The 27,854-nt window shown below is 42.6% G+C and overlaps 1 protein-coding gene, 1 long non-coding RNA gene and 1 pseudogene across 2 annotated transcripts; 2 read left to right on the forward strand and 1 right to left on the reverse strand.

The window, feature by feature from the left end:
• Window positions 1-1,616: 1,616 nt before the first annotated feature.
• On the forward strand, window positions 1,617-2,460 carry LOC147603710 (uncharacterized; annotated as a pseudogene).
• Window positions 2,461-5,306: 2,846 nt separating this feature from the next.
• LOC147603711 (uncharacterized) lies at window positions 5,307-5,712 on the reverse strand. Its single transcript, XR_015265493.1, has 3 exons — window positions 5,627-5,712; window positions 5,447-5,540; window positions 5,307-5,339 (listed from the first exon to the last, which is right to left on the reverse strand). It is a non-coding gene; the product is annotated as an uncharacterized LOC147603711 (long non-coding RNA).
• A 3,484-nt stretch (window positions 5,713-9,196) lies between these two features.
• LOC147603712 (suppressor of mec-8 and unc-52 protein homolog 2-like) lies at window positions 9,197-25,485 on the forward strand. Its single transcript, XM_086795785.1, has 12 exons — window positions 9,197-9,499; window positions 20,802-20,888; window positions 21,069-21,215; window positions 21,329-21,496; window positions 21,597-21,645; window positions 22,670-22,759; window positions 22,991-23,059; window positions 23,256-23,342; window positions 23,467-23,509; window positions 23,785-24,113; window positions 24,196-24,612; window positions 24,692-25,485. The coding sequence occupies exons 1-12, from the start codon at window positions 9,294-9,296 to the stop codon at window positions 24,968-24,970; spliced, it is 1,971 nt and encodes a 656-aa protein (XP_086651911.1). The 5' UTR covers window positions 9,197-9,293; the 3' UTR covers window positions 24,971-25,485.
• Window positions 25,486-27,854: the final 2,369 nt, after the last annotated feature.

A 27,854-nucleotide genomic window follows, 5' to 3' on the forward strand; every position in this document is an offset into this window, starting at 1 on the left:
TGGTTTCTTTGCACAAAGGGTTGAAAGCAAAGAAATTGAAGAAAGTGCCAAAGAGTCACTTAATCCACTACTTTATCTATCGCCTATATATTTCTCCTTTGATAGGAGAAGTTATGATGTGATGGTCAGTGTTATTCAAGGGAATTTGTCGATGACCATTGAGAGTCTTAAGACTTTCGATTCTAGAGGAATCCTTGATCTGAAGAAATGGAGGCGAATGAAGGAAAACCTTTGCTTGGATCAAAATCAAGATGGCTCCCTTGTGCTTGGATCAAAATCAAGATGGCTCCCTTGTGCTTTGCTTAAAGTCATTTCCAAATTTAAGGATATCATGCATAGAGGAATGGGAAAATATTGTCCTAACATGTCATAATATATTGGAGTGTGGAGATCATAGAGGAATAAAGGAAACCCTTGAAACCATTAAAGAAACATGGTGTGTTGACATTCGTCAACATGGAATCCCTATTTCTTATGTAAAGGACTTCATTAATTCTTGTGCTTGCAGAAACATGGTAAAAGGAGTTGATGGAGATTCTATTCCACGTTGGCTTCAAAAGAACCCAAAAAGAGAACCCACGACCATTTTGAATATTGATAGCTCTAATGTGGAGAGGCATTTGATAGAGATAATGACAGAGCACAAAGTGAGGCTTGTGAAAGTTCGCTCAACAAAAAACCAAGGGCCATCAAAGAGGGTTGTTGATTACTTTTGCCATAGAGGTGGAGAACCTAGTCAAAAGGGGACACTAAGGAGATTGAGGACCTCAAATAAGTGTCACTGTCCATTTAAGGTACAAGTGGAGTATTTGAATACAAAAGACAAAGCAATTATTTCATTATATGCTTCTCATAAGGGACATGTTCCTGGCACTCGAAATGATCTATATCATTTGCCAGTCCATCCTATTGTCATTGAGCGTTGTATAGAGGATTTGTTTGACATTGGTAGCTCTCGCCATGTATCAAGGATGTCACTCTCAAAAGAGAGATTGCATATGGAGAAATCTTCAGACCTAGATCGCACGATCTTTAGGTTTTTCACGATTCCAAAAGAGGTCTCCATGTTGTCATACCAAGTACGCAATCAAGGTAGCATTCTAATACTCATTGACATTCTTGGTTTCTTTTCTATGTGAATAGATATTCTTGACATTCATGTTATTGCAGACAAAGCTACAGAAGATGATTGGGCATTGATGTACATGGAATGCTTGAAACTAAAGACACAAAACAAGGTAAGTTTGGTGGTTCTTCTTGACATCATTGGAGTTCCTTTATTTCTTACCATACATTCTTAATTGCATGTTTCGTGGATATAGGTGCTATATTGTCAGCCCTACAATCCTCAAGCAAAGGAAGACAAAGACAAACCATTCATTCTTATTATTCAAGATACGTGGATGTTACAAATGGCACTTCGATTCTCCTTGCATAACTCATGGGCTATTGATAGTACTTTCAAGACAAATAAATTTGGCCTACCATTATATGCAGCTATACTACCAAACCAACTTGGAGTTGGCATTCCAGTGTGGTGTATGATGTGCACTAATGACCCAGGCTCTCAAGAGAGCATTGCCTTGGAGATTACTATGAAAATGGTTTTTTCAAGAATGGGAGATATTCGTCCTACAGCTCTAGTCATTGACAAGTGTCCACAAGAACTAGAGCCATTGCTTAAGGTGGTTGACGAAGATCCCCATTGTTGGGTTCAATAAGAGCAAGAAACTCGCCAACAAGTTGCATGCCATGTCATCCTATGTTGGTTCCATGCTAAGAAAGCTTGGGTTGAGAATTTGTTACCACAAGTAAGAGATTGCAATATTTCAAGGCTATGTACTGTGGGTATACAGTAAACTAGGACTGGATAGTAAACTAGGACTGTGCATTAACTAGGACTGTGTAGTAAACTAGGACTGTGCAGTAACCTAGGACTGTGTAATTGAGAGTAGCTTAGGATATTTGATTTAATATGAGTTTTGGGTTATAATTTAACCTCTAACAAAAATGTGAAAAATGTAGGTTCCCAAAGAACTACAAGATGAGATCTACACATCAATGTCAAATCTCATGCACTCAGTTACAGAAATGGAATTTGAACAGAAGTATCAACATTTCTTACAATGTTACAATGCACATGACAATATCATTCGATATGTAACAAATGGTTGGTGTGGGTCTACTTGTGTATGGCGAAGGCGATGGCCAAAATTTGGCCGATTGTTCTCTTATGGGAATGTTGATACTACTAACTTGGTGGAGCGCCTATGGCAGTACATAAAATACACTCTCTTGGATTCACAAATCAACCGGTCCATGCTTGAACTTATACATGCTCTTGTGGGCGATTCCAAGATTGGCAGGCGCATGGGTGGAACTATGCTTGAGTTCTTCAAGCAAAAGCAAGAAATAGGTAATATCACTAGTTCTTTTAACATTTTTGTTGTATTCATTTAAAGTATCTTAAATCCTCTTCTTGACATTTGTACTTCTTGATCTAGCCGATTCTGGGCACTTTAGTATTCATGGATCATCAAAGATGCACACTTCAAGGTTGTATGCAGGGGAGAGAATATTACAATGATTTGAAAGTGACCCCTCATCGTTGAAAGTTATCAATGAAATGGCCTTGTCGTTCAAGATTCAAAGCACCTCTTCTTCAAGCCAATGGTATCGTGTGAGTATGCAATCTAATTATTGTGATTGCCCCGATTGGACAAGTGACTGCAAGCACTTATATGGCATAAGATTGATAATGAGGCATCACTTTCCTGAGTTATACAACTTTCTTCCCATTATTGACAATGCACGCACCTTGGGAATGGTTTCTATGGATCATGAGATTTGTGAGACTTCTGCAAGCCCTTGTAATCAGATGGACATGAAAGAGGCCAACACAAGTGAAGACAATGCAAGCCCTTGTAATCAGATGGACATGAAAGAGGCCAACACAAGTGAAGACATTCATCTCTGCATTGAGGAATTTAGAAGAATTTTAAGTCAAATAGAGGAAGAATTGGACACAAAGGACTCTACAGAAAAAGAATTATGCTTGACACAGCTACAAACCTCAAAGGAGTACCTTACAAATCTTATCAAGCCAAAGGAGATTGACATGCCTACAAGAGGGAGTGTTCGTCAAATTCAAGCACATGTGACGACAACTAGGCTTGGCCATGGAAGGCCAAGAGAGCCTTTCAATACCAATCCAACTTCATTTCAGGAAGCTGAATTGTGTCCCCCCAACAAACGAGCTCATGTAAACGATGTATTGAGAAGAAAACATCAACGTGGTAGACATCGTATTCACTTTGATAAAAGACCACGTATTTGGTGCCCACATTGCTGCACAAAAACATTGATGGTAGACCCCCTTTCTACCCTCTCTTGTCACACTTGCCATGGTTTATTGCCTTTAACTGAAAGACATGCTCCCGTCGGTGTTAAAGGCATCCTCATAAACAAGGATGTGCTATTATGCGATGGATTACAAAGCTTGCAATGTAAGATCATGTCTTGTTTGTATGGTGATTGTAAGGATGAGGAGAGACACTTTTCTTTGACTCTTCCAAGTAGACAAGTCCTCAAAAAGATATACACATCGTGCGTTAGACTTATGCTATTGTACACTTGATATATATCATGTGGAATGGAATGGTTGAACTATTTTGGTGAAAGCTATATGAGGATGGTGGCAAGTACTGTGTTATTTTTCAGTATTTGTGTGGCATTGGATGTATGTATGATCTCTCTCATTGGTAAGCCTTTCCACATAAACTAGGACTGTGCAGTAAACTAGGACTATGCAATAAACTAGGACTGTGCAAAAACTAGGACAAGCCAAAGTACAAATGTTGTGAAATGGTGGCAAGTACTGTCTTATTTTTCAGTATTTATGTGGCATTGGATGTATGTATGATCTCTCTCATTAGTAAGCCTTTCCACATAAACTAGGACTGTGTAGTAAACTAGGACTGTGCAAAAACTAGGACAAGCCAAAGTACAAATGTTGTGAAATGGTGGCAAGTACAAGCCAAAGTACAAATGGAAGTATTTGTGTGGCATTGGATGTATGTATGATCTCTCTCATTGGTAAGTGTGTATGATCTCTCATTGGTAAGCGTTTGGATGTGTATGATCTGTCCTTGGTAAGCGTTTTCACATAAACTAGGACTATGCAGTAAACTAGGACTGTGCAAAAACTAGGACAAGCGAAAGTACAAACGGAAGTACAAGCTTGCAATGCAAGATCATGTCTTGTTTATATGGTGATTGTAAGGATGAGGAGAGACGTTTTTCTTTGACTCAAAAAGATATATGCATCGTGCGTTAGACTTAAGATATTGTACGCTTGATATATCAATCATGTGGAATAGAGTGGTTGAAATGCTTTGGTGTGATATATATGAGGAAACTAATGTTTTGAAATGGTGGCAAGTACTGTCCTGTTTTCCAGTATTTCTGTAGCATTCCAGTGTGGTGTGTGATCTCATTGGTAAACTAGGACTGTGTAGTAAACTAGGACTGTGTAGTAAACTAAGATTGTGCAAAAACTAGGACTGTGCAGTAAACTAGGATTGTGCAAAAACTAGGACAAGCGGAAGTACAAATGGAAGTCTCACGTAATATTTATAGCGTAAGCGACAATGGACTTTGCCTTTGAATTTGCCAATGGATGATATTGAAGACTCATAAAGCCAATGAGGTTTGCAAGTAGCCTCACATCGATAAAAAGCGCAGTTTTGCATAAAGTAATAAAGGAGTAAACCAAAAATAACTACTGCATTGACACATGTATTGAACTCATCTAATACAAAATCTTTACAACCAAAAGATTTAGCATTCCATGGAAGTGTAGCCTTTCAAGAAGTGTACAACTTATCTCGAAATGTAATTTTGTACCAACTATAAAATCCCAAAATAAGACTTATCTTCACTATTGTGGAGACATACAATGTCATATATCATAAAATGGCATAAGCCTTCCATTGACTAAGTGCCCAAAAAACTAACATAGCAAACTAAGAAGGTCACGATGCAGATGCTCTTCCAATACATGGCTAAGCCAAGAACTGAACTCATCCTTCAACTTCATGACATATCCATGGTCGAACCACTTCTATGATAGCTACACAAGGAAAAAAGCAATGTTAGAGTTTAGAACACCAAAATCACATTAAGCACATACATAGCAAGAGATTTCGTAAGGAAGCTTTTTAATAAGCATGTGCATACCCAATGCTTTGGAGGTGTATCTATAAGGCTCCCATCAATTAGTTTCTTGATAATGCCATTACATAAAATCCGCAATCAATTGCGTTTGGTTGTTTTGGCACCTACAATGTTTATCTACATATGTCTCAATTGATCCAATCCAAAAAATGCCATATATCATGCTATATAAAGGACACAATATTGAAAGCCAAAATTAATTTTCACATACCTCTATACACTTCAACTCAAACCCAGTGGATGGGCATGCAAGAGACTCTTGTAATGGTCCATGTGTGCAACTTGAAGAAATTGACTCAAGAACTCTAATAATATATAGATGTAAAATGTTAGTTAGCATTTACCCAAGCATTATGGATTCATGAACTTCAAAGTAAAGCTCTTGTCTTACCGTTGCACAATGGAAACATACTCGCCCGAATTCCCTACATGCAGTGAGTCTAGATGCAGGAGAATATTTTTTCTCGATGACAAGCCTCTCACCTTCATGCTGTGGTAATTATAGACCACAAAAAGAGTCCAGTGGTGCCTGAAAAACATGAAGTTGTAAGTGCTTTGTCTACTCATGACAAAAACAAGAACACATGCATCAATATGAGTAAACTATTGACTTTACCTATGTACTAGAGGTAGAAACAAGAACACATGCTTGCTCATATCAATATGTCCAAAGAAATTTTGCAATGAAGTATTCCTCGTTGGACGCCGTGAAGCCACATATTCATACCACAAACTATCCACGAATGAAACCTTCTCCAGAGCATCTACAGGTAGGGTTTTTTCCATCCACCTACAAAATCAACATGCTTTAAGCATCTTTGAGCTGCAAATCCAAAAGCTATATTTCAGAATTAAAAAATTTACCGACATGGCAAATAGGTTAAGCACACGAGTAGACGCTTCCACATGCATGATTGACTTGGCTAGTTGCACATCCACCTCGGCAAATGAATCCCCAACGTGTAGAGTGCAAGTGAATAGTCTCTCCGTGTTGAAGTCTACATAACCAAAAAATCAATCCTTGCGTAGATTGAAACCATGCATATGTTAAGATAATTCAATATTCAAGCCATAGAGTTAAATAAAGTATACCTTTCATAGACCGCACTTAGATCTTTTACCTTGCCCAAGACATTGTGCGTCTTAATCTCACTAGTGGATATTGTTATTATTACATTTGAAGGCCTACTCTCACTCGGAGAGCTAATATCAACATAAGATGCATTTACATTGCAAGCCATCCCCTTCAAGTTCAAACAAACAAGAGTTGACATAAGGAGCCAAGGTATGTAAAATAAAGCCTACTCTTAAATTGTGTACAAAGAGACATCTTCCACCCCTTACCTTCTTCCGTTTCTTACTTTTTTTAGAGAGCACTACATGAACCTCCTTGTTGACAATTTTCTCCTAAAGTGAGGAAACAAGAAACAATGCATATTTATGTATATTAGTGTAAGGAAAACAAGAAATAAAGTAGTACAAAGGTTGAAAAGTAGTATTTTCATACCATTGTGAGGGAGGCTTTTCCCTTGAATTCCACATTTCTCATCGACACTTCCTCATCGATATTTTTGTTTCCATGTGAGGAGCCTTCACTATCATGGATTTGGACATTTTTCTTTGATCGAGTCTTTTGAATTGGAAGATTACAAAGTTCCATGGTAAATACAATTTAAGGTTAGTACCATGTTTACAAAGAAGCCCTCTCACCAACTAGTACATCAAAAGCCCTCTGACCAACTAGTACATCTATCTCTTACCTTCAAAGGAGAAAAAACAACACACTTTTGTCTCTTCTTCATTTGAGATGGAGCCACATGCTCATGGTTCGCCTCATTAATGATTTCCTTCAAGAGGGAGGAAAATGGGTTGAGTGGCATGTTATGAAAGTAAAGAAAACACACAACAAACAAGTTAAAAATATCAAAAAATCATTTCTTGCATACCAAAGGAAGAGACTCTTTTCGATTTTCATCCTTGTCGCTTGTCAATATGTCCTCATCGAGGTTTTCCATCCGTTGAGAAGCCACTTCACCATCATCATTGTCACAATCATCACTTTCTTTTTTGCGTCGCTACAAGATGCAAAATGAGAGCTTAAGAATATTCATGATATATATATATTTCACAATTAAGGTTAATAGGACAAGAGAAAATCTCACATGTTTGGAATATCCCTCTTTAATGCGCCGTTCAATCCCTTGAATGCGTTTCTCCTTGTTCGCCATGTATTTTTCCATGCCCTTGGCAACAAATCCCTCGATAAATGCTTCCTTTTGCATGTTATAGGCTCTCTTGGACAAGTTGGATGGAGCTTTCTTTTCCCAAGCATCTTCGGCCAAAAGTCTTTGTTTCTTTTCATTGTTTTTCATGTTGATTTGAAATTTATGTTGTGCATCTAGAAACCTTGTCTTTGATTGCTTTGCAGCACTCTTTGAAGCTCCTTGCATTCCACCACCCAAGGGGCGTCCTATCTTTTGAAGTGGGATATCCACCTCTAAGCCGTGGTCGACTTTCAAGTGGCGAATCATGTGAATTCTCTTACAATAGTTCGTGTTCCATCTAGGACACATATCTAAGACTCGACATTGCCGAGCAAGTTTCCCAGAAGGAAGAATAATCTCCTCATAATAAGGAGGGTTTGCAAGGGCCATCTAATAGCAATGAGTACCAAACAACCATCAATATAAAGAAGTGACATACACAAATTGGTACCACATACTTTTAGCAAAAAGAAAGACTACAAGAACTAGTGCACAAGGGTTAAACTAGGTTGAAGCTTTAAGTGTGTCATGTATACATGATTACATATTACTAAAATACATGCATGGCAACAAGACATTAATCATGGCAATAAGTGAACCCAAGCATGGCTATAAAGCATGCATGCAATAAGCACCATCGATAAACTAAGGCTGATTTTCAAACTGGGTTTGTGTAGTAAACTAGGGATAAACTAGGTCTGTGTACTAAACTAGGCAAAAGCTTTAAGTGTGTCATGCATGCATGAACACATATTACTGCATGCATTAAGCATAGCAACAAGCACCCTAGCAAGCATGACAATTATTTGTATTCCCTGGCAAAAGCTTTAAGTGTGTCATGCATGCATGAACACATATTACTGCATGCATTAAGCATAGCGACAAGAACCTTGCTTAGCAAGCATGACAAGTATTTGTATTCCCTGGAACACAACAAATGATGATACTCTCAACTATGTCTCTAAACAAATTAAAAAAAAGGTCAAGGAAGACTGCAAGAAGAAGGCACCGTGGGATTTTGGCGTTTGAAGGATCGTTGATGGACGGCTGACGGAGGACGTGCAGGTCACCGCCGGTGGGAGGGTGGTCCAACATCGTCGGTGGACGGACTTCTGTGACAGAGGACGTGCAAGTCACGTTGTATCACCGGCGGTGGACGGACTTCTGTGACAGAGGACGTGCAGCCGACGTGCAGGTCATGGAGATCACCGCCGGTGGTCCAACGTCGTCGTTCCTCGTGGGCAAGAACGGGTGGAGGCAACCCAGTGGATGTTCCGCCAAATCCCTCAGACGGGAGCACCGCCAAATCCCACGTCTCCAAATCGTACGTCCGCCAAATCCCTCACCAGCTAGGTTTTAGCGGTATTATCCGACGGCCACGTTTCGCCCGCTCATCTCACACGTACGATCCTCGATTCCCAGTTGACCTTCGCTTGTCCTAGTTTACTTTTGCGCGCATGTGATCCGACGGCTGAGATCGATTCCCAGTTTAGCTTCGCTTGTCCTAGTTTACTTTTGCGCGCATGTGATCCGATGGCTGAGATCCGCGCGATCATCTCAGCCGTCGATCCCACTTGAGGTGCCTCTTAAAGACACCGTGTGATATAGCGACGCGGGTGGCGCGGGCAGTTACCCTGCCCGCCGGGAGAGACCTGAAATTATCTATTATTATAAAGCTCTCAAATCATTTTGTTGAAACACTTGCAAATGACAAATTCTGACTTCAAAGATAAATATTTCAAGAGAGCACAGATTTATGAGTGAGAGATAGAGAAGTGAGCAGAGCAGAGAGCGATGGGGGTTGCGATGGATTCCGTAGATGATTACAACGAGAGCGTGCCCATGTCTAATCCTCTGCCGCCGCCTCCCAGGCCTCCGCGCAGGGACAACAATGGAAGCTCCTCCCGCGCAGAGAATTTGTCCAATGCCGATTTCCGCCGCATGGTCATGGAAACCCCTCGCAGAAGCGACGAGCCCCATCACAAAGATCGCTCCCGCAGGTGTTTCTCTCTTAGACGATTCTGGGTTAACAATTCAATTTAGGGTTTCTTGGATTTTTTACCCTTTCGCATGTCTTTTAGGATTTTCCTCGCTTTTTGGTTCCCTGTTTGTGAGATTGCTTTTGGATCTCGGCGTGTGGATTTTGATCTACTCCGCTTCTGCTTGTGAGATTAGCACGTATTCGGTGTTGAGGGTTCAAGTACTAGGCTTTTAAAACCTGAATTTTGTTTATTCTTCTATGCGTGTTAGATTATCATGGGAACTGTGGATTGGTTCATCTGTCCGAGGCCTTGCTATTTCAATTAAAACATTAAATGGAGAGAGAGAGGAGGAGGAGGAGGAGGAGGAGGAGGAGGATGAGTAGTAACGCCTTAGCCAAGCGGACCATACACGATCCATATGATGGCATTCAAGTGTGGGGATGGGACTTGAACCTGGAGAGAGAGAGAGAGAGAGAGAGAGAGAGAGAGATCATATTGCTCTCTTCTGAGGCATAACATGGTCTCTGAGACCCAATCAACAATGGATCATGAGCATAGTAAACAAGCTTACTGACAGCTCTCCCCGCGATGGAGCACCTCTACTGAAGGCGGCAAGGGTTTGAAAGAAAGATTGTATTAAACATCTACGAAAGACCCAAAGGTTTTATGGGACTGAAAATGAGTACATTTGATCCATGAATAAGTGGATGTCGGAAACATGAAAAAAATAAACAGCCACCAAATAAAACGGGCCCACATACTGCGTGAGCTCGTGGATACAAAAGAGAGTCCAAAGGTCATCCGAGAGAGAGAGAGAGAGAGAGAGAGAGAGAGAGAGAGAGAGAGGGTTTCGTGTCTGACGAATGCCAAATCGATATATGAGAGCAAAGTAATAACATGTCTATATATTTTGTAATCAGAGATTCCTCTCGCATCTATGAAAACTAATGAAACAAAGAATTGAAGTAATTAGGCATACTTTATGAAAGATGCACCAAGCCTCTCCTCTACTTCCTATGTCTTATGTGTTAATGCACATCCTTCTAAGAGCTTCCATGGCCATCTCTAGGGCAATGACAAGTGGCTTAGAGATTACATCTCTCAACCATCATTACCTTGTGAGATCTTTGATGCATGGAGCAGCCAAGCATATCACCCATGCATGGATAGTTTTCCCGCCCTTGGCATATGTAAAGGCCCTAAGGTTCCATGTAGTTGAGGCTTCTCCAACTGTGCCCAAGTTTGACATATGTGGTGTCTTGTCATCCTTCACATGCACTAAGTGACTAAATTACGGAGTGTGTTTCTTGTCTTTGTTATCATTTGGGGTTATCATTTGGGCATTTTCTATGCTGTGGACATGACACCTAGTTGGCAGGGGACTTATGTCTACGCCAAGGGTCATTGGATGAGCACGTGGATGGTCGGGGACTGTCATGTGCACAGTGGGTATCTACCGTGTGCTATACGCATGCAAGACTAGTTTCGAGGCTTGGGGAAGCTTGGAACTAGGCAGGCTGGTTGACGAGCTGAGTTAGGGATATACTAACGGGCGGGCACCCAAGTATGGACGGGCGGGCGGCCAAGTGTGGACGCCCGATGACCGGCCAAGAGCCTATAAAAGGGTGGCCAAGGTTAGTTATTGTGCATAGAGAGTCTCGCGAGTTTGTGAGAGCTCTATGGTCTTGGAGCCTGGATCTAGTGCAGACGTGCACCTGCTTTATGCAGCCGAGGCCGGCAGCAGTCTCGAGGCCCGCGAGGGCAGCTTCACGGCGGTATGGGACGTCGTGAGGAGGAGATTGGTCGGTACGTCATCCTAGTTAGCTCAGCTCGTGGCTCGGAGGGGACAGCCAAGATTGTGGGCTCGCCCACGGCTGTCATGGTTGGGAGGTGAGTCAGGCCTGCACCCCCTATGTTGTCTGTTGTTCGTTTGTTTGCAGGATTCGAGTTTCGATCAAGCACGGCGGTATGGGACGTCGTGAGGAGGAGATTGGTCGGTACGTCATCCTAGTTAGCTCAGCTCGTGGCTCGGAGGGGACAGCCAAGACTGTGGGCTCGCCCACGGCTGTCATGGTTGGGAGGTGAGTCAGGCCTGCACCCCCTATGTTGTCTGTTGTTCGTTTGTTTGCAGGATTCGAGTTTCGAACCAAGATCGATCACGAGGGGATCCGTGGGGATTTGACAGTGGTATCAGAGCATACCTCGTGAACGAGCAAGTCGGTAGGTAGAGAAGAAGAGGTCGAAGAACGGTATGTGTTAAAAAACTTGCTGTTTTTTCTGTGCATACTGCAGTTTTCAGATTTTGTATGTGTTTTTCCTTCATCAAAGAACCCCATGTTGATGGGTGATGGTAGGTTGAATAGGGTTGATTGCTTTTGCAAAGAAGAGGCCTTGTTGTGCAGTCGCATGTACAGACGTGAGAGAACAAAAAAGAAAAAAGCATGATAATTTTCGATGCTTTTTTGAGCACGTGAGCGAAGGAGAGCAGCGTTTGAGAAGGTGGCATGTTAACGGGATTTGCACGCTAGCAGGCTGGACAGGTGTCGCTGGCGTTGAGCTATAAGCGGCTGCAGGCACCTTAGGCCTGCGCAATCAGGCGGCCAAGGCAGCTTGCGCAGCCAGCCCAGGCAGCGCTGGAGCGCCTACGCCAGGCAGCCAGGCCAGCGCTTACGCCAGCCACGCCTTGTAGGCGGCCATCGCAGATACCACATCCGCTTGGCGCAGGCGCGTGCAGGCTGGTGCGACAGTTCTGGCGCCGGCAGCCATGACGACAGCAGCATCGGCCAGCTCCCCACGTCAGCAGCAAGCGCCGGCTAATCCAGGCGCTAGGAGGGAAGCGAAGAAAAAAAAAACACACGTAAGGAAAGCAACGTTTTTTATGCTTTCGTTTTTGTTTTTTTTTTTAGGGGAGGTTAAAATTTTTAAATTTTAAAAGAACCCCCCCTCAAAGGTTTCAAGATGTTTATTTTTTTTAAGAAAAGCGAATATATATATTTATTCAAGAAAAAAAAAACAAAAAACACAAAAGCTAAAGCAAAAGCTATGCATAGCTTTTCGAGTTTTTTTGGCTTTTGGGAAACCTTTATAAACCCCTCTAGTGGGCTTCTTGCCACACATCTCTCGAGTTCTCAAGTTCTCAAGTTTTCAAGCTCTCAAGCTCTCGAGTTCGCTCGCACTTTCATTGTGCAAAGACCGAATTTTCTCTCCACGTACCCTCTTCACGATGTCGACCCAAGAATCAGAGTTGGAGCCCCTCGTGGAACGCGAAGGCTTGCCGGCTACGGAAGGCACTGATGCCGATCTTTTTGACGAGTTTGTGTCAAAATCAGATTTCCAAGAGTTCAAAGTAGCTCTCGAAGCTTCTTCGTCGGAACGTCAGGCACAAATCGCAGCCCAGATGCAGGCTTTGCAGAACTCCGTCGCTCTCTTGACCACTACCCTCTCTACTTTCTCGGGAATGGATACCTTGGCTTCAGCTTTAGGCCCCAATATTACTCCGGAACTGTTTGGGGGCGAGCAAAAGCAGCGAACCAAGGAGATCGTGGACACGTGGCTACACAAGTGGCAAGTTCACTTTCAGTTTCATCCATATGATGATGGAAAGAAGATACAGTTAGCAGCAGGTTTCCTGTCCGGCAAAGCTTTGCTTTGGTGGAAGGAACTGAACCCAAAGCCAACGACTTGGGCACAATTCGAAGACATTTTCAAGAAAGAATTCCTCAAGAAAGAGGATGACTACGACGATGTTGCCCGGTTTTCAGCTTTGACCATGACCTCGCAGCACCTCACTTATGAGGTCTATCTCCAGAAATTTCGTGACTTGCAGATGAAGGCTACAAAGATGGATCCCACTACTCTTTTGGGGTTTTTCGTAGCTGGTTTACCCGACTCGTACCGATTACAGGTTAAAAATAACAAATGTAAAACTTTGGACGAGGCCATTCATTCAGCTCGTATCTATGATGATACGATGGTCTCTTCCAAGTCAAAACCCGTTACCGAGCAGGGGAACAAGCATAAAAGAAAGTTCTCCGCACCTATGGCTAACACGACTGAAGGCAAGTCTTCGGACCAACCTTCGAAGAATACAAGTTCGACACCAGCGAAGAAGAAACGACTCCTTAGGGCTTTGAAGCTTAAGAAGGAAGGACGTTGTTTTATCTGCGAAGAAAAAGGACACATGCGTAATGAGTGCCCGAAGCAAAAGGGTACCAAGTCAAACGCAGGACCCAAGCCAAAGGCAGCTAACCAGTTGTCTTTGACAGGTACGTCAATTACTGTACTTTCTCGCCCTAGTACTTGTTCTGATTGTCTGTTCAATTCTAAAGTATTTGGCATGCATGATCTTCTCCGAGTTTATGAAGAAGTGAATGGCCATAAAATTCACATTCTTTTAGACCCTGGCAGTTCGCATAACTTTGTTAACTACAAACTTGTGCAGAAATTGAGTCTTGATACGACACTCAGCGACCATACCTATGAGGTACGTCTACCTGCGGGCAGACAAGTTTGGGATCGCAAGGTGGAGATGCTTCCAATCCAGATTCAGGACTACAAAGATACTCTGGAATGCTATGTTATGCATCTGGAAAATGTAGACTTGTTATTAGGGATTGAGTGGTTTAAGACTCTTGATGTCCAGATAGATTGGTCTAGTCATATTTTTTCTTTTCAGCATAGGGACACCAAGTATAGTATTTTAGGTGATTGTATCCATCCCTCTCAGGGACCTCTTGTAAATACAATTGATTTTGGAAATATAATGAATTCTTCTTTGTACACCGCTTTCCATTGTGTCTTGATTCCACTTTCTTCTTTTCTCATCCCTTCCATGGATGTGAATGAATTAAGTGTGTTTGAAAGCAAAGAATTACAGAAGATACTTAATTCGTTTCAAGATGTATTTCCTAAGGAATTGCCATCGGGTTTACCACCTGAACGGGCAGTAGATCATCGTATTGACTTGATCCCTGGTGCTCATCCTGTGAGTATTCCACCTTATAGGATGAGCCAAGCTGAGGAAGATGAGTTGGCTAAACAACTCGCAGATTATTTGAGGATGGGCCAGATCCGTCCAAGTAAATCACCTTGGGGTGCACCTGTGTTGCTTAGGAGAAAGAAGGACAATACTTGGAGAATGTGTATAGATTACAAAAGATTGAACAAGCTGACTATTAAGAACCGTTATCCTCTCCCTAGATCAGATGACCTAATTGACCGGTTAGCAGGAGCGAAATATTTCACGAAGATAGATTTGCGTACTGGCTATCACCAGATACGTATTCATGAAAGGCATGTCGAAAGAACCGCCTTTCGGACTAGGTATGGCCATTACGAGTTTCTCGTATTACCTTTTGGGTTAACCAATGCTCCAGCCACTTTCCAGCAAATGATGAACGATCTTTTTCGTGAACATTTGGGAAAATTTGTGGTGGTGTTCCTGGATGATATTTTGATTTATAGTCGTACTCTTGAGGATCATGTCAGACACCTCACGATTGTCTTATCTATTTTAAGACAGAATCGACTGTATGCTAAATTCAGTAAATGTGAGTTCTTTATGACCGACATCATTTACTTGGGACACAAGATCACTAGAGATGGATTGAGCATTGACTATGACCGAGTTCAGAAGGTTTTGGACTGGCCTATACTACGAACAGTGAAACAACTTCGTTCTTTTCTCGGTTTTGTTGTTTTTCTTAGGAAATCTGTACGGGAGTACTCTCAGCTCACACTACCGATGACCGACTTATTGAAAGGTCGTGGACGTAAGTCCAATCAGCCTATCACTTGGAATAACGATTTGGATGTGGCCTTTAGACTTTTGAAAGATAAAGTCAAGGAAGCACCTATCTTAGCATTACCTGATCCTAGTCGGCCTTATGTTCTTGAAACTGATGCCAGTGACTATGCTATCGGGGCTGCTTTATTTCAAGATGGTAGACCGGTTGCTTTTGAAAGTAAAAAGCTAGACGACACTCAATCTCGTTGGCCAACCCTTTAGAAGGAGCTTTATGCTGTGATTCATGCTCTCAAGGTTTGGAGACATTATTTATATGGCTCCAAGTTTGTGGTATTGACTGATCATCAGTCAATCAAGTATGTGTGTGATGCGGATGATTTGAGAGGCAGGAAAGCTCGTTGGGCAGAGTTAATGCAAGATTTTGATTTTGAGATCCGTTATCGGAAAGGGTCCATGAATAATATTGCAGATGCGCTTAGTCGGATTAGAGAGGTGAATACTTTGTCGTTCACCGAGATTTCTACTGACTTATTTCAGTCATTGAGAGGGCTTTGCAGGACTGATAGTTATTTTGGTCCATTTTGGCAGAAGATCCAGGACGGGAGCTCATTGATTGACCAAGACTCGGTGACTGCGCAGTCTACTATTCAGGCTGCAGGAGGTCAGTGGATGATTCGGAATGGTTTACTATTCCGTAATGACAAAATTTGTGTACCACAGATCTCGGACATTAGGTCCAAGATTCTGAGGGAGTGTCACGACGCCCCTTCTGCTGGACACCCTGGGGTACACAGGACACTATCATTAGTGAAACACACTTTTTATTGGCCGAAGATGAAAGGGTATGTAGAAGATTATGTTCTCAACTGTCAGATTTGTCAGGCAAATAAAGCTGAACGCTTTAGACAGGCTGGGTTGTTGCATCCTTTGCAAATCCCAGGTAATAAATGGGAAAGTATTTCCATGGATTTTATTACCGGATTGCCAAGAACACATCAAGGCCACGATTCTATTTGGGTTGTGGTAGATCGCTTGACAAAGATGGCTAGATTTTTACCGACCCGGAAGACTATTACAGCTACGCAATTAGCTCGGCAGTTTATCGAGCAATTGTTTAGACTGTACGGGTTACCGCAGGACATAGTCAGTGATAGGGACTCTAAGTTTACGAGTGACTTTTGGAAACTTGTTTTCGAGAAGTTGGAAACAACTTTGAATTTGAGTTTCTCTGATCATCCTCAATCTGATAGCCAGACTGAAAGAGTGAATCAGATTTTGGAGGATATGCTTCGAGCATATGTATCCAAAAGACAAAGTTCATGGGAGGATTATCTTCCTATGTTAGAATTTGCATATAACAGTACTAAGCATACGAGTACAGGGTTTAGTCCTTTCATGCTTATGTACGGTTTTCAACCAAGATCACCTGTTACAGTAGGATTCTCAGGACTTCAGCATGATGCAGCACGTAATTTTTTACAAGATATGCAGGAAATGTTACAAGTTGCAAAGGAATCTATTAGAAGTGCTCAAGACCGAGATAGGTTTTATTCTAATAGACATCGTTCACCTAGAGAGTTCTCTGAAGGAACGATGGTGTATTTGCGAGTTCCGAAAGATTCCGAGACTTTACGGACAGGTAGATCTCCGAAATTATCCCCTAGATACTGTGGACTATTTCGTGTTACACGACGGATTGGTTCAGTTGCATATGAATTGGATTTGCCTTCTCATGTGAAAGTTCATCCTGTATTTCATGTCAGTAGACTTAAGGAAGTACTGGGTGGAGCAGATCAGTTAGTTACTCCTCAAGAAATTATAGATGTCCAGGACATGACATTTGTTCCGCACGAACCTGAAAAGATTCTTGGATTTCGTGAACGAAGATTGCGTCATACGCTTATCACGGAATACAAGATCAAGTGGAAGCATCGTGTTGAGGAGGACGCTACATGGGAGACATTGACTTCTCTTCAGAGAGATTACCCTGGCTTTTTAGTGAGCTCAGGAGTGAGCTCTTAGAGGAAGGGGAGTATGTCATGTGCACAGTGGGTATCTACCGTGTGCTATACGCATGCAAGACTAGTTTCGAGGCTTGGGGAAGCTTGGAACTAGGCAGGCTGGTTGACGAGCTGAGTTAGGGATATACTAACGGGCGGGCACCCAAGTATGGACGAAGTGTGGACGCCCGATGACCGGCCAAGAGCCTATAAAAGGGTGGCCAAGGTTAGTTATTGTGCATAGAGTGTCTCGCGAGTTTGTGAGAGCTCTATGGTCTTGGAGCCTGGATCAAGTGCAGACGTGCACCTGCTTTATGCAGTCGAGGCCGGCAGCAGTCTCGAGGCCCGCAAGGGCAGCTTCACGGCGGTATGGGACATCGTGAGGAGGAGATTGGTCAGTACGTCATCCTAGTTAGCTCAGCTCGTGGCTCGGAGGGGACAGCCAAGACTGTGGGCTCGCCCACGGCTGTCATGGTTGGGAGGTGAGTCAGGCCTGCACCCCCTATGTTGTCTGTTGTTCGTTTGTTTGCAGGATTCGAGTTTCGAACCAAGATCGATCACGAGGGGATCCGTGGGGATTTGACAGGGACTTCCGTCTACGCCTAGGGCCAAGGGGCTAGATCTGGTAGGCTTGGGGACATTCGTTCGCGCCTAGATCCAGAGTATGGTATTCTAGTCATCGGCTGGGGACATTTTGTCTATACCCGGAATGACCGCCAACTATAAGCTAAATGAAAGGGAGATTGTTTAATACATTTTGTGCATTGCGTGGTATAAGTGCATGCGTGGAAGCTGTTTTAGCATGAAATGTTTTACTGTGAAACATGCACGTACATATGCCTCAATATCCTTGCGCATACTTGGCCAAAAGAAATAGCGCTTAATCATGCACGTAGTAGGTATGATACTTCTATGTCTTGCATATGGAGGACCATGGCACTCATCAATAACCTTTTGCCTCATGCTTATCTTCCATGAGATACCCCTCTTTGATCACACTGGAGGCATGTGCGTGGCCAGCCACTAAAACAGTCCAAATATGGCCAAATCAGGATTTATATGGTACAATTCATGCATGGCAGATAAGTCCCCATGTGAGATAAGTGACATTGTAGCCACATATGGCTTTCTAGACCATAGTTGCATTCTGTACTCATACTCATCCTGCACTCATACTCATACTCATCCGTTCGGTACTTTCAATACGTACCATGCTAGTACCATGCTTTCCGTACCCGTACTTTAAAAAAAGTTTAAAGTGACTAGTCACTAATAACTATTAGTGAATACATGGTATGTAGGTTGATGTTGAGGAGCTTGAACGTCGCAAACAGCTCCATGCTGAGGAGAGCGACATCGTACATGATGAGCAGGAGAAATGTATAGACAACTTCACAGAGAGCTTAAGGGCATTGATAGATGGGTCACTCGAGCTCTCACGATCACTTCCCTCACTTTTTCAGCTCAGCAGAGTTGTCCTTCCACCTCTAAAGGCACCATGGTGCATCCGACGTCTTGGCAACTTTGACTGATATGCTTCAGGCATCAAGACTCGGAGGCAAAAGATCAAGATGACTCCTTGGGGTTTGCAGGCTTTCAAGGACCTCAAGGTTGCATTATTTGAGGCTTGTTGTTTAGCATTAGCCTCCTAGGATGACCCATTTGAGGTGCTCTTACTGATGCGAGATTAGAGTGGTCTTGCAACATAATGGGCATCCAATAGCGTACATGTCCCATAGCTGATCCTTGCATCATCTGCTGGCCGCCTTGTTGTCTTCTCTCTCTCTCTCTCTCTCTCTCTCTGTGCTGTGCTATGCTGTTCCACCCACAAATATGCTGTGTCAACAACTGATGCTCCATGCACCAGATGCTGGTGCCATACTAGGTGCTGGGGCAACCTGCTGTGCACCCCAGCAGCCGGCTGTATGATTCTGCGCCTGGTGCCTAACATGTGGCTGCACAAGCAGCTCATGTTCACCTAGGCACCTAGCCCCTATTGATGTGATGCGCAGGCTGAGATTAACCCACCACGTACCGTACATGGTCAAGGATTCGAAACGCTAATACACAGCCATCAAAGAGTCGACCAGAGGAAGAAGACTTTTCAGAAATTTCTGCACATCCTTCCTATACGCACGAGTCTCCAAATTCCCCCCCTCCTAGAATCCACATACATTTACCTGGCAGTAACCCTAGAAAGCATACATCTTGACGAGACAATCAGCGGTGGTGCCAAGAGAAATACCTAGGAATCCCGACGTGAGATAAACCATGAAAGACACGCAAACCTTTGCAAACTCCGTGTCTAGGTCGTTCTGAAACCAAGTGTAAAAGGCCTCCCAGGCTTGTCCAACCAAGATCTCCTCTAAACATAGTCCAACACAAGATTAGAGAAAACCAAATAGAAAGGGTGCAAGCAAGCTCACCACCCAACCGTAGGATCAGTACTTAGATCCACCCTCGAGCTAGGGGCTAGGGTCCCACTCCATAGATAGATGCCAGTCAGCATTGGCATCCCATACCATAGGGCCCCTTGGCAAGACTATGTGTGATTTGCCATGTCCATGGTAGGAGTAGAAACTTTGATCCAGGCACAGACCTATCAAAAGTGTACCGCACAAGTGACACACAATAATAACACAAGGCATAACTTATAAAGTGATAACTGCCGCTATAAATAGCTAACTTGTTATAGATAGCCAGTAGCCTATTAATTCTGAACCTTAGCCCAATGTATCTGCCTGCTATCTCCTAATCCCAAGGCAGTGTAACCGGAGACTACCCAGGGAGGAGTACGGCCTTTGACACACTTTTCAAGACCCTCGATGCATATTTAAACATTAAACATGACCAAAATTCCACAAAACTTAATCCTAAATGTTGAAAATAGAAGATATGCACAGGGACCACACTGGAGCGGAATGGGACCCCCCCCCTTGGAGTATTTGCATTACCCATGGAGAAACAAGGCCTTCATATTAATATATCTCCAATCTTCTTGCAACCCAATGGTGAGATACAAGGCACCAAATCAACCAGTATAAATGCTCCCAACTGGTACAGCAAATACAGAACCTGGTACAGCTGGTACATAAGCTGGTGCAGCCGGTACAGAGGCTGGTACATCCGGTACAGAGACTGCAGCAGGTACAAAAACCCTAAAACAGGTGGTACAGCAGGTACAAACTCAAGTACAGGTGGTACACAGCAGGTACACCAAGGTTTGTAGATAGTACAGGTTGACCTGCAGTGGTGCTGCATGAAGATGTAGGAATGGAGTACAGGCTGTACGGAGTCAATATGGGTGGCAATCTCCATAAACTAAAGCCTTTTTAATGAATTCAAACCTTGAGAATGAACCTTGTGCCTCAATCCAAGCCTGGGTAATGTAGTAAGGGAGAGCTGTGTGAGTGGGTTGCCATGGGGCTTTCTCAGGGTTGACTGGTTTTGGTGAGGTTATGTACTATGGATACAGAAGTTTGAGCTTTATTTGAGGGTTACTGGTTAGCTGATTGTTTTGAATGAACCCCAAGTTATCATCAAATAATGGTTAATAACGGGCTCTTCTTTGCAGTCGTGTCAAGCGAGCTGACGATGATGATGAAGGGGAGGCTGATAAGCGCAATCACAGTCAAAGGAAGTACCGTCCTAAGCCAAAAGAGTAAGTATTCAGAGTCATTTAACTAGAGCAATACATTGGATACCTAGTTTTTTTAATGCTTAGAGCTAGACATAATATTTTTGTAGGTTTTCACATTTATGTGGTGTTCATAAGAATTTTTGTGAAGGCATTTGCTAAATGTACAGTTTATTTCCTTGTTGGTTTTTGCATTCTATGCAGGGAGGAAAAGAAAGAAGAGCCAGAACTGCCTAAATATCGGGACCGAGCAAAGGAACGCAGAGAAGATCAGAATCCGGATTACGACCACACGGCAACTGAATTGGGTTCTCTTCACGCGGTGGCTCCACCTGGCACAGTTGATTTGAGGTATTTGACCAGTCCCTTCAGGTTTGACCAGCGTTAACCAGGCTTTGACTCATGTTAACCAGCCTTGACTCTTCATGGATTTTGAACGAATGTGTATTTTTTGGTGGATGCAGAACCACGGATGCTCACAGAATATCGATAGAAAACAGCAAATTTCTAGGAGGTGATGTTGAACACACCCATCTTGTGAAGGGACTCGATTACGCTTTGCTACACAAGGTTCGGAGTGAGATAGATAGACTGCCAGAGGAGGAGAATGATGCAGAAGAAGCAAAGCTCAGGCAAGTCATGCATCCTCATGAAAATTGTATTGTCATTATACAAGTAGCCCAAAGACTAACAAATTCAACTCTTTCCTGCATTTTTTGATTACGGACTCAGATCTCGAAAGGAAGAGAATTCAATGGTATTCCGCACAGCTTCAGCCAAGGTAAGAGGTTATTGTTTCTAAATAAATTGTAAATTCATGGACCATCATGGTTGCTCAACGCCCAGCTATCATAGCTCTCTATAGGAGCACCCCCGACCACTGACATCAGACTGACACCATACCTGAACCCCTCACCGAATACCACCGTCATCCAGGTTCAAGGCCTGATCTGTATACCAACTACCAGGATATCTATATGATGCAGGAGAGACCATTAATGAGCCTAATCTTCTCTTATGTAGATGTTGCCTGAGAGCCCATTGAACTTTAAGATCAGTTTACGCTAGCTCATTCATTGATAACTTACAGATACTCGATTAGTACCGAAGGAGGCTTCAGCGGTGTCCGGCAGAGGCTTCAGCGGTGTCCGGCAGAATGTCACCTGAAGCTGATGTGGCAAAAATTCACGTGTGGAAAAAGTGTTCATTGGGTTTTGTCTTTACAGTCCAATTCCATGCTTGTGGAGGGCCCATCACTGGTGGAAACAATTTGAGCTGTCTCATCTAGTCTGGACAGCTTGGCCATGTGCCGACACACCAAAAGTTCCACTCATAACTGGCCCTGCAGGATTCAAACCTACACCAGGACCAACTTACACGAGCACCAACTGCGCTTTAACCCACTATGCCACCTCTTTTTTTTTAGATAAAATTTTTGGCGACTACTAGAAGGGAGTAAAGTACTCCGTGAGGACCCCTCATATCCTCTACAGCGAGGGCAAGGTAACTATCGGGTGTCCAGCTGGGATCGAACCTGGTACCTCCAGGTTACAAGCCACTCCCATCAACCACTAGAACAAGCGCCCGATGTTACTATGCCCACCTCTTTGTTGTGAGTAGCCGAACACACAATAATTCTTCAGAGCTCTGGACAAGGAGGGGAGCGAGACACATTTTCTGGCGGCCTTGCATTCCAAGTGTCCTAATCAAACCACTAATCAAACCACTAATCTTACCTTATCAGTATTGCAAGTTAATTTATGCCTTTGGGGACAACGTTCTGAAAAGATGGTTTGTACTTACAGCTGATTTATCAGTGGATAGTGAAGCCTCAAAATCTCCACAAAACAAACGAGATGTTTCTGCCTGGAAGAACGGCATTTGTCTACGACTTGGTAAGTCGGTCATTTTTTTTTCTTTTCAAATGAATAATTTAAGGACCAGGGTTGCTTGTTGATCTGACCAGCTTCAAGCAAGCTTATGCCCTCAGAGGGGTACTATCCAAATTTTGGACTTAGCCTGCCTGGAGGGAATTACAGCTTGAATCATCAGTAATCCTTTAAGGAAGTTTGTTTCACTTTACATGGTACACTTTGGGTTTAAGAAGGATTTGATGCACTCTGCAGGATGAGGAGTTTTCACATGACATCCCGACCACAGTACATCGTAGCAAAGCAGATTGTCCGGTACCACAGGTTTGCTACTACAAATGCTTATTTTATTGTCAGTTTCCAAACATAAGCCAGTTTTTGTGAAGCAGGTGTAGTAAACAAAGTGTAACTTGCCTACTTTTGTTCTTCTGCCTTCTTCAAAACACCCCCCTTAGCATCTTAACAACCACAAAACATGAAATGGTGGCATACATGCAAGCTAGTTTCTGTGTTGTTACAGGAGATGGTGACTGTAGGGGTGGACGGGAGTGTACTAGAACGCATTGCTAAGATAATGACTTATCTTCGGCTGGGCTCCTCTGGAAAGGTGCAGGCTCTCCTTTTACACCTAGTCAGAGGGCTTTTCATGATATGTTGAGGCCTTTTCCAGAATCAGGATGAGGTAACAGTTTAAAAACTGCGTGGTGTCTGACTAAGTAGATCTCTTGCAGATTCTGAAAAAAAAGAAGAAGGATCCGACTCGAGATAATCAAGGTATTTTTGGTAAATATTTTGTAGTAATCTGTCTTTTTCTGGTAATTGAGTTTTTGATGATGGGCCAAGTGGTGACTCTCTCTTCTTTACCTCACTATAGCACGCATGCACGTAACATGCACCCCTCCTCCTTTTGTGTCTTTTTCTAGTAATTGAGTCTTGGAGATGGGCCAAGACTACCTCTTGTTTACCTCACTATAGGCACTAATGCACGTGCATGCACGCAACACACACCCCTTCTCATTTTTCTCTGATTAATGCTATCTTAAAAGCAGTGAAGGGATCATCCACCCTTCCGCACGAGGATGGTGGTCATGAAAGGAAGCATGACATGGATGTAATGAACGGGTCATCTAAACAGCCAGATCATGGCAGTTTACCGCCTCCACCATTGGTTAGGAAAATGCCAGCTCCTCGCATCGTTGACAATGACATATTTCAAGGTTTGGGAGTCGATTATGTACCCACTGTTAATAATGATCAAAGCCCCCTTTCAGAGGATATGGAAGAGTCACCTAGAGAGGTACAGCGGCCTACCTATTTTGCCGAGCCGGATTACGGACCAGTGCCACCACCTGACACAAATCAAGAATGGTCACAGCAGGTACATGCAAGGTCTATTTCAACTGTTTCTGACTTCCCATAGTCAATGCTCATCACGGCTAACCAAATGGGGTGTTTTACAGGCTGGCTATGATGCTATGCAGGGCCCGTTATTACCGTCTTCTTATCAAGGAGAATGGCAAGAGTATCCTGCAGCACCTCCTGAGACATACGCAGGCCCATGGCTTCCCGATCAGTTACCTTACCCCGAGCAGTATTTGCAGAGTCAGGTTCCTGACTTCACGTCGCAAGCAACACCTTTACCGACGAAGGATCCCAGGTTTATGACTCAAGAGGAGAAGGATCGTGGGTTTGGTTCCGTTTTCAAGCGGGATGATCAGCGTTTGCAGCAACGCAGGGAAATGGATGCCCGTGAGAAGGATCCCAACTTCATTTCTGCAAGCTACTCGGAGTGCTATCCGGGCTACCAGGAGTACAATCGGGAGATCGTAGACAGTGATGAAGATGAAGACTTGACCAAGATGGATATGGGTGGAAGGGTAAGAAGTTTGCACCATTTTGCTTTTTGCTCATTGCTTAGTGCTGGCTTAGCTTTGCATCCTTGTTATATTTATGCAGGCAAAAGGTCGGCTGCATAGATGGGATTTTGAGACAGAAGAAGATTGGGCAAAATACAATGAACAGAAGGAAGCCATGCCCAAGGCTGCTTTCCAGTTTGGGGTTAAGATGCAGGATGGGCGGAAGACCCGCAAACAGAACAAGGATCAGAAACTGAACAATGAGCTCCATAAAATCAATAAGATCATAGACAGGAAGAAGAAGGAGAAGCCGGGTGTATATGATGAAGCTGGTCACTTTGATGAGGAGATTCATACCGTCAAAAGGCTGCGGGTCTGAGTATTCATACCAGTCAACCATAGACTATTTGTTATTTATGTTGAGAGGAAGTTTCAAATACCTCAAAAACATGGACCAAGAAGGTGAAGAGGATCACTATGATAAAATTGTCAAAGAAAGTGTAGCTATGAAGTTACAGAGAATCCATGTGGGTCCAGTTGTTATCCATATTAAGAGAGAACTTCAAATACCTCAAAAACGTGCCCAAGAAGGTAAAGAGGATGTTGGTAATGTAATTGTCAAAGAAAATGTAGCTGTGATGTTAAGTGTATTGATCAGGACATCTTTGCCCATGAAGGGCTAAGATGCCCAAACAAGTGTGGAAGTTATTGTTTGGTAGTGGCTTGGTTCTTTACGAGGACTGCATATAGGATTTTTTATCCATGCGTTTGGTCAGGCGCGTTGTTCAATGCATCACTAGAAGTTTACTATAACCAAGTTAAGAGAAGACTTATCTTGAAGGGGGCATCATCATTCTTATTGGTATATATATGATTCAATGTTGCTATACTATACATGCTTGCGTGCCTCAATGAGTCTCTTTGACATATGTTTACGAAGCTTTGTGTGGTAAAAGGCTCATCATGCAATCTAAGATTGCATGTGATGGAGGTGGGCAGTTCGTTGTGTATAGAAATGTGACTGACTGGATTTGATTCTTGTTTTGTTTAAAGACCTAGAACATTACATCATATCCACTTCAATGACTTCTTCAAGCCGAAGGTATGCTAGACCTACTCTATTCGACGAGGGTCTATTGGACTTCTTTCTTGAGAATTCATACATGCGATGCTAGCTCAACATCTTCATTAATCCAAAATTTTGGTTCTTGGCACATTTTGTAGTTTTTTCAAAATGCAATTTCAAAGATTGATTAGCTTCAACATAGCAACCGTTATTATCTAAATTTAGTATGACTTTATTGAATAGTAGAGGGGGATTATCTGTATGTTTACTATGCAAGATAGCCTTGCCCTAGTTCATTATATTTGAACAAACATCATGTAGTTATTTCATCTTATCTTTTAGCTTGGGCTTTTGCACTCAACATAAGATTTTATAGAGGTGAACGATATTCAATTGTAATTTGGCTTGTAATTTTATTCACGATATACTACTTTAAAAATAAAAGCCTTTGCTCGTCTTACTATGTTATATATCGAATGTCGACAGCCCAGCGGCCTTTGACTCAGTATTCATTGTGGCCTTATTTTGCTACAAAGTATTTGTTATTATGTGTCTATTTTGTTTCATTTCATTTTTGCATGTGTATACTATACTTGAGTGCAAGTTTGTCGTGAATGCAAGAAAACACAATAGGGGAAGCATAATCTTCACAATACAAAGCATTGAATTGTAGAAAGAAGTGGAGAGTAAAACTTTGAGTATAAGTTGATGGTTGTGAGTGCTAAGTTTATATAAGTCGTCTCCTAATCATTTAGCCGTATTTGGCTACCATCCAGTATCTAAAATGAGACTGTCGGGTGTTCGGGTGTCCACATGACCACTACTAGCCCATAGAGCTCTCACTCTCCAAGCTCCATCTCCTCACAAACCTCGTCTAAAGTGTTAAACGAGAGGAAAGATGCTTAAAATCAACGATCTTTCATTTTTATTTATTTTTCTCTCATTTTCTTTCCATAGGGTATCTAGTGGATGTAGGTCAACAAACAGCTCAGGGCTGATTTTTACAATAGAATATCGACTTGGCCAAGCAAATCTCTATGCACAACAAACTCTTGTGCATCCTTTTTTTAGCTGGAGATGATGCGAGGAGGTACATCACATAGTATTTATCCCACCTCGCATCTCATGTTGGGAAAACTGGCAATACTTTGGTTAGGCTAGAGACAAACAAAGAAAAATGAGGGGGGAATCACTTGTTTATATAGCAACACTAGGGTGGAGCTTTGTGCAAATGCTTTGCCAACAATAAAACTTGGTAAGTACATGAGATCAAAACTTTAATTTTTGTTATTTGATGTAATATATGTCACATGGCATATTATAAACTCTAAAAGGAATGTTTAGCATTCTGATGTGTCATGTGGTGGTTCTATAAGTGCTAAAAATTCAGTAAGTTTACATGCTTCATGCATGGGAAATGAAACGAAAAATAACGAAACTCAAAAAGCGTGCCGAACAGAAAATACAGACACAAGAGAAAGACACTAGATTGGGTACAAGTACCCCTCCTCCAAGCATGAGCCAAAACCATCCCCGCTTGAGTATTTATAGTTTTTATTACTTACAAAAATAGGTTACAAAGCTATTTTAGCCCTTTCTTGCTCTACAAGGTTTCTTTTACAAAAATTGGGCAATAAAATATTTGAAAAATCTCACTCTCGTGATAGTCCTCTCGGTTGAGAAGAGAACCGTCCTCGATTGTAAATATCAGCATACACGGGTGATTAAACACATTAATCGTTCCCATGTGTAAGCAATGATCGCATATGCATCCCTATTTGACCATGGAGGTTATGACTAACATACCGTCTTGTCCGATCTATATACTTCACATATGACATCACACATTAATCGTTCCCGTGTGTAAGCAATAATCACATAGGCATACCTATTTGACCATAGAGGTTATGACTAACATACCCTCTTTTCCGATCTATATACTTCACATATGGCATCACACATAATTAATTGGATCCTCTCTCGCATTGGATTCACTCACAATGTCTTTACACGCATCGCACGTGTCTGAGAGTTGATCAGATTCATTCATAATTAAACTCACAATTTTTACACGCGTCTCATGTGTCTTAGTGTTGATTGGTTTCAGTCACAACAATCTTTACATGCGTCTCATGTGTCTTAGAGTTGATCTGATCCACTCACAATCAAACTCACACAATCTTTACACGCGTCTCAC

This window comes from Cibotium barometz, chromosome 63, assembly GCF_041138505.1.
Source record: "Cibotium barometz isolate CiBa-2024 chromosome 63, ASM4113850v1, whole genome shotgun sequence".
In the NCBI taxonomy this organism is placed as follows: domain Eukaryota; kingdom Viridiplantae; phylum Streptophyta; class Polypodiopsida; order Cyatheales; family Cibotiaceae; genus Cibotium; species Cibotium barometz.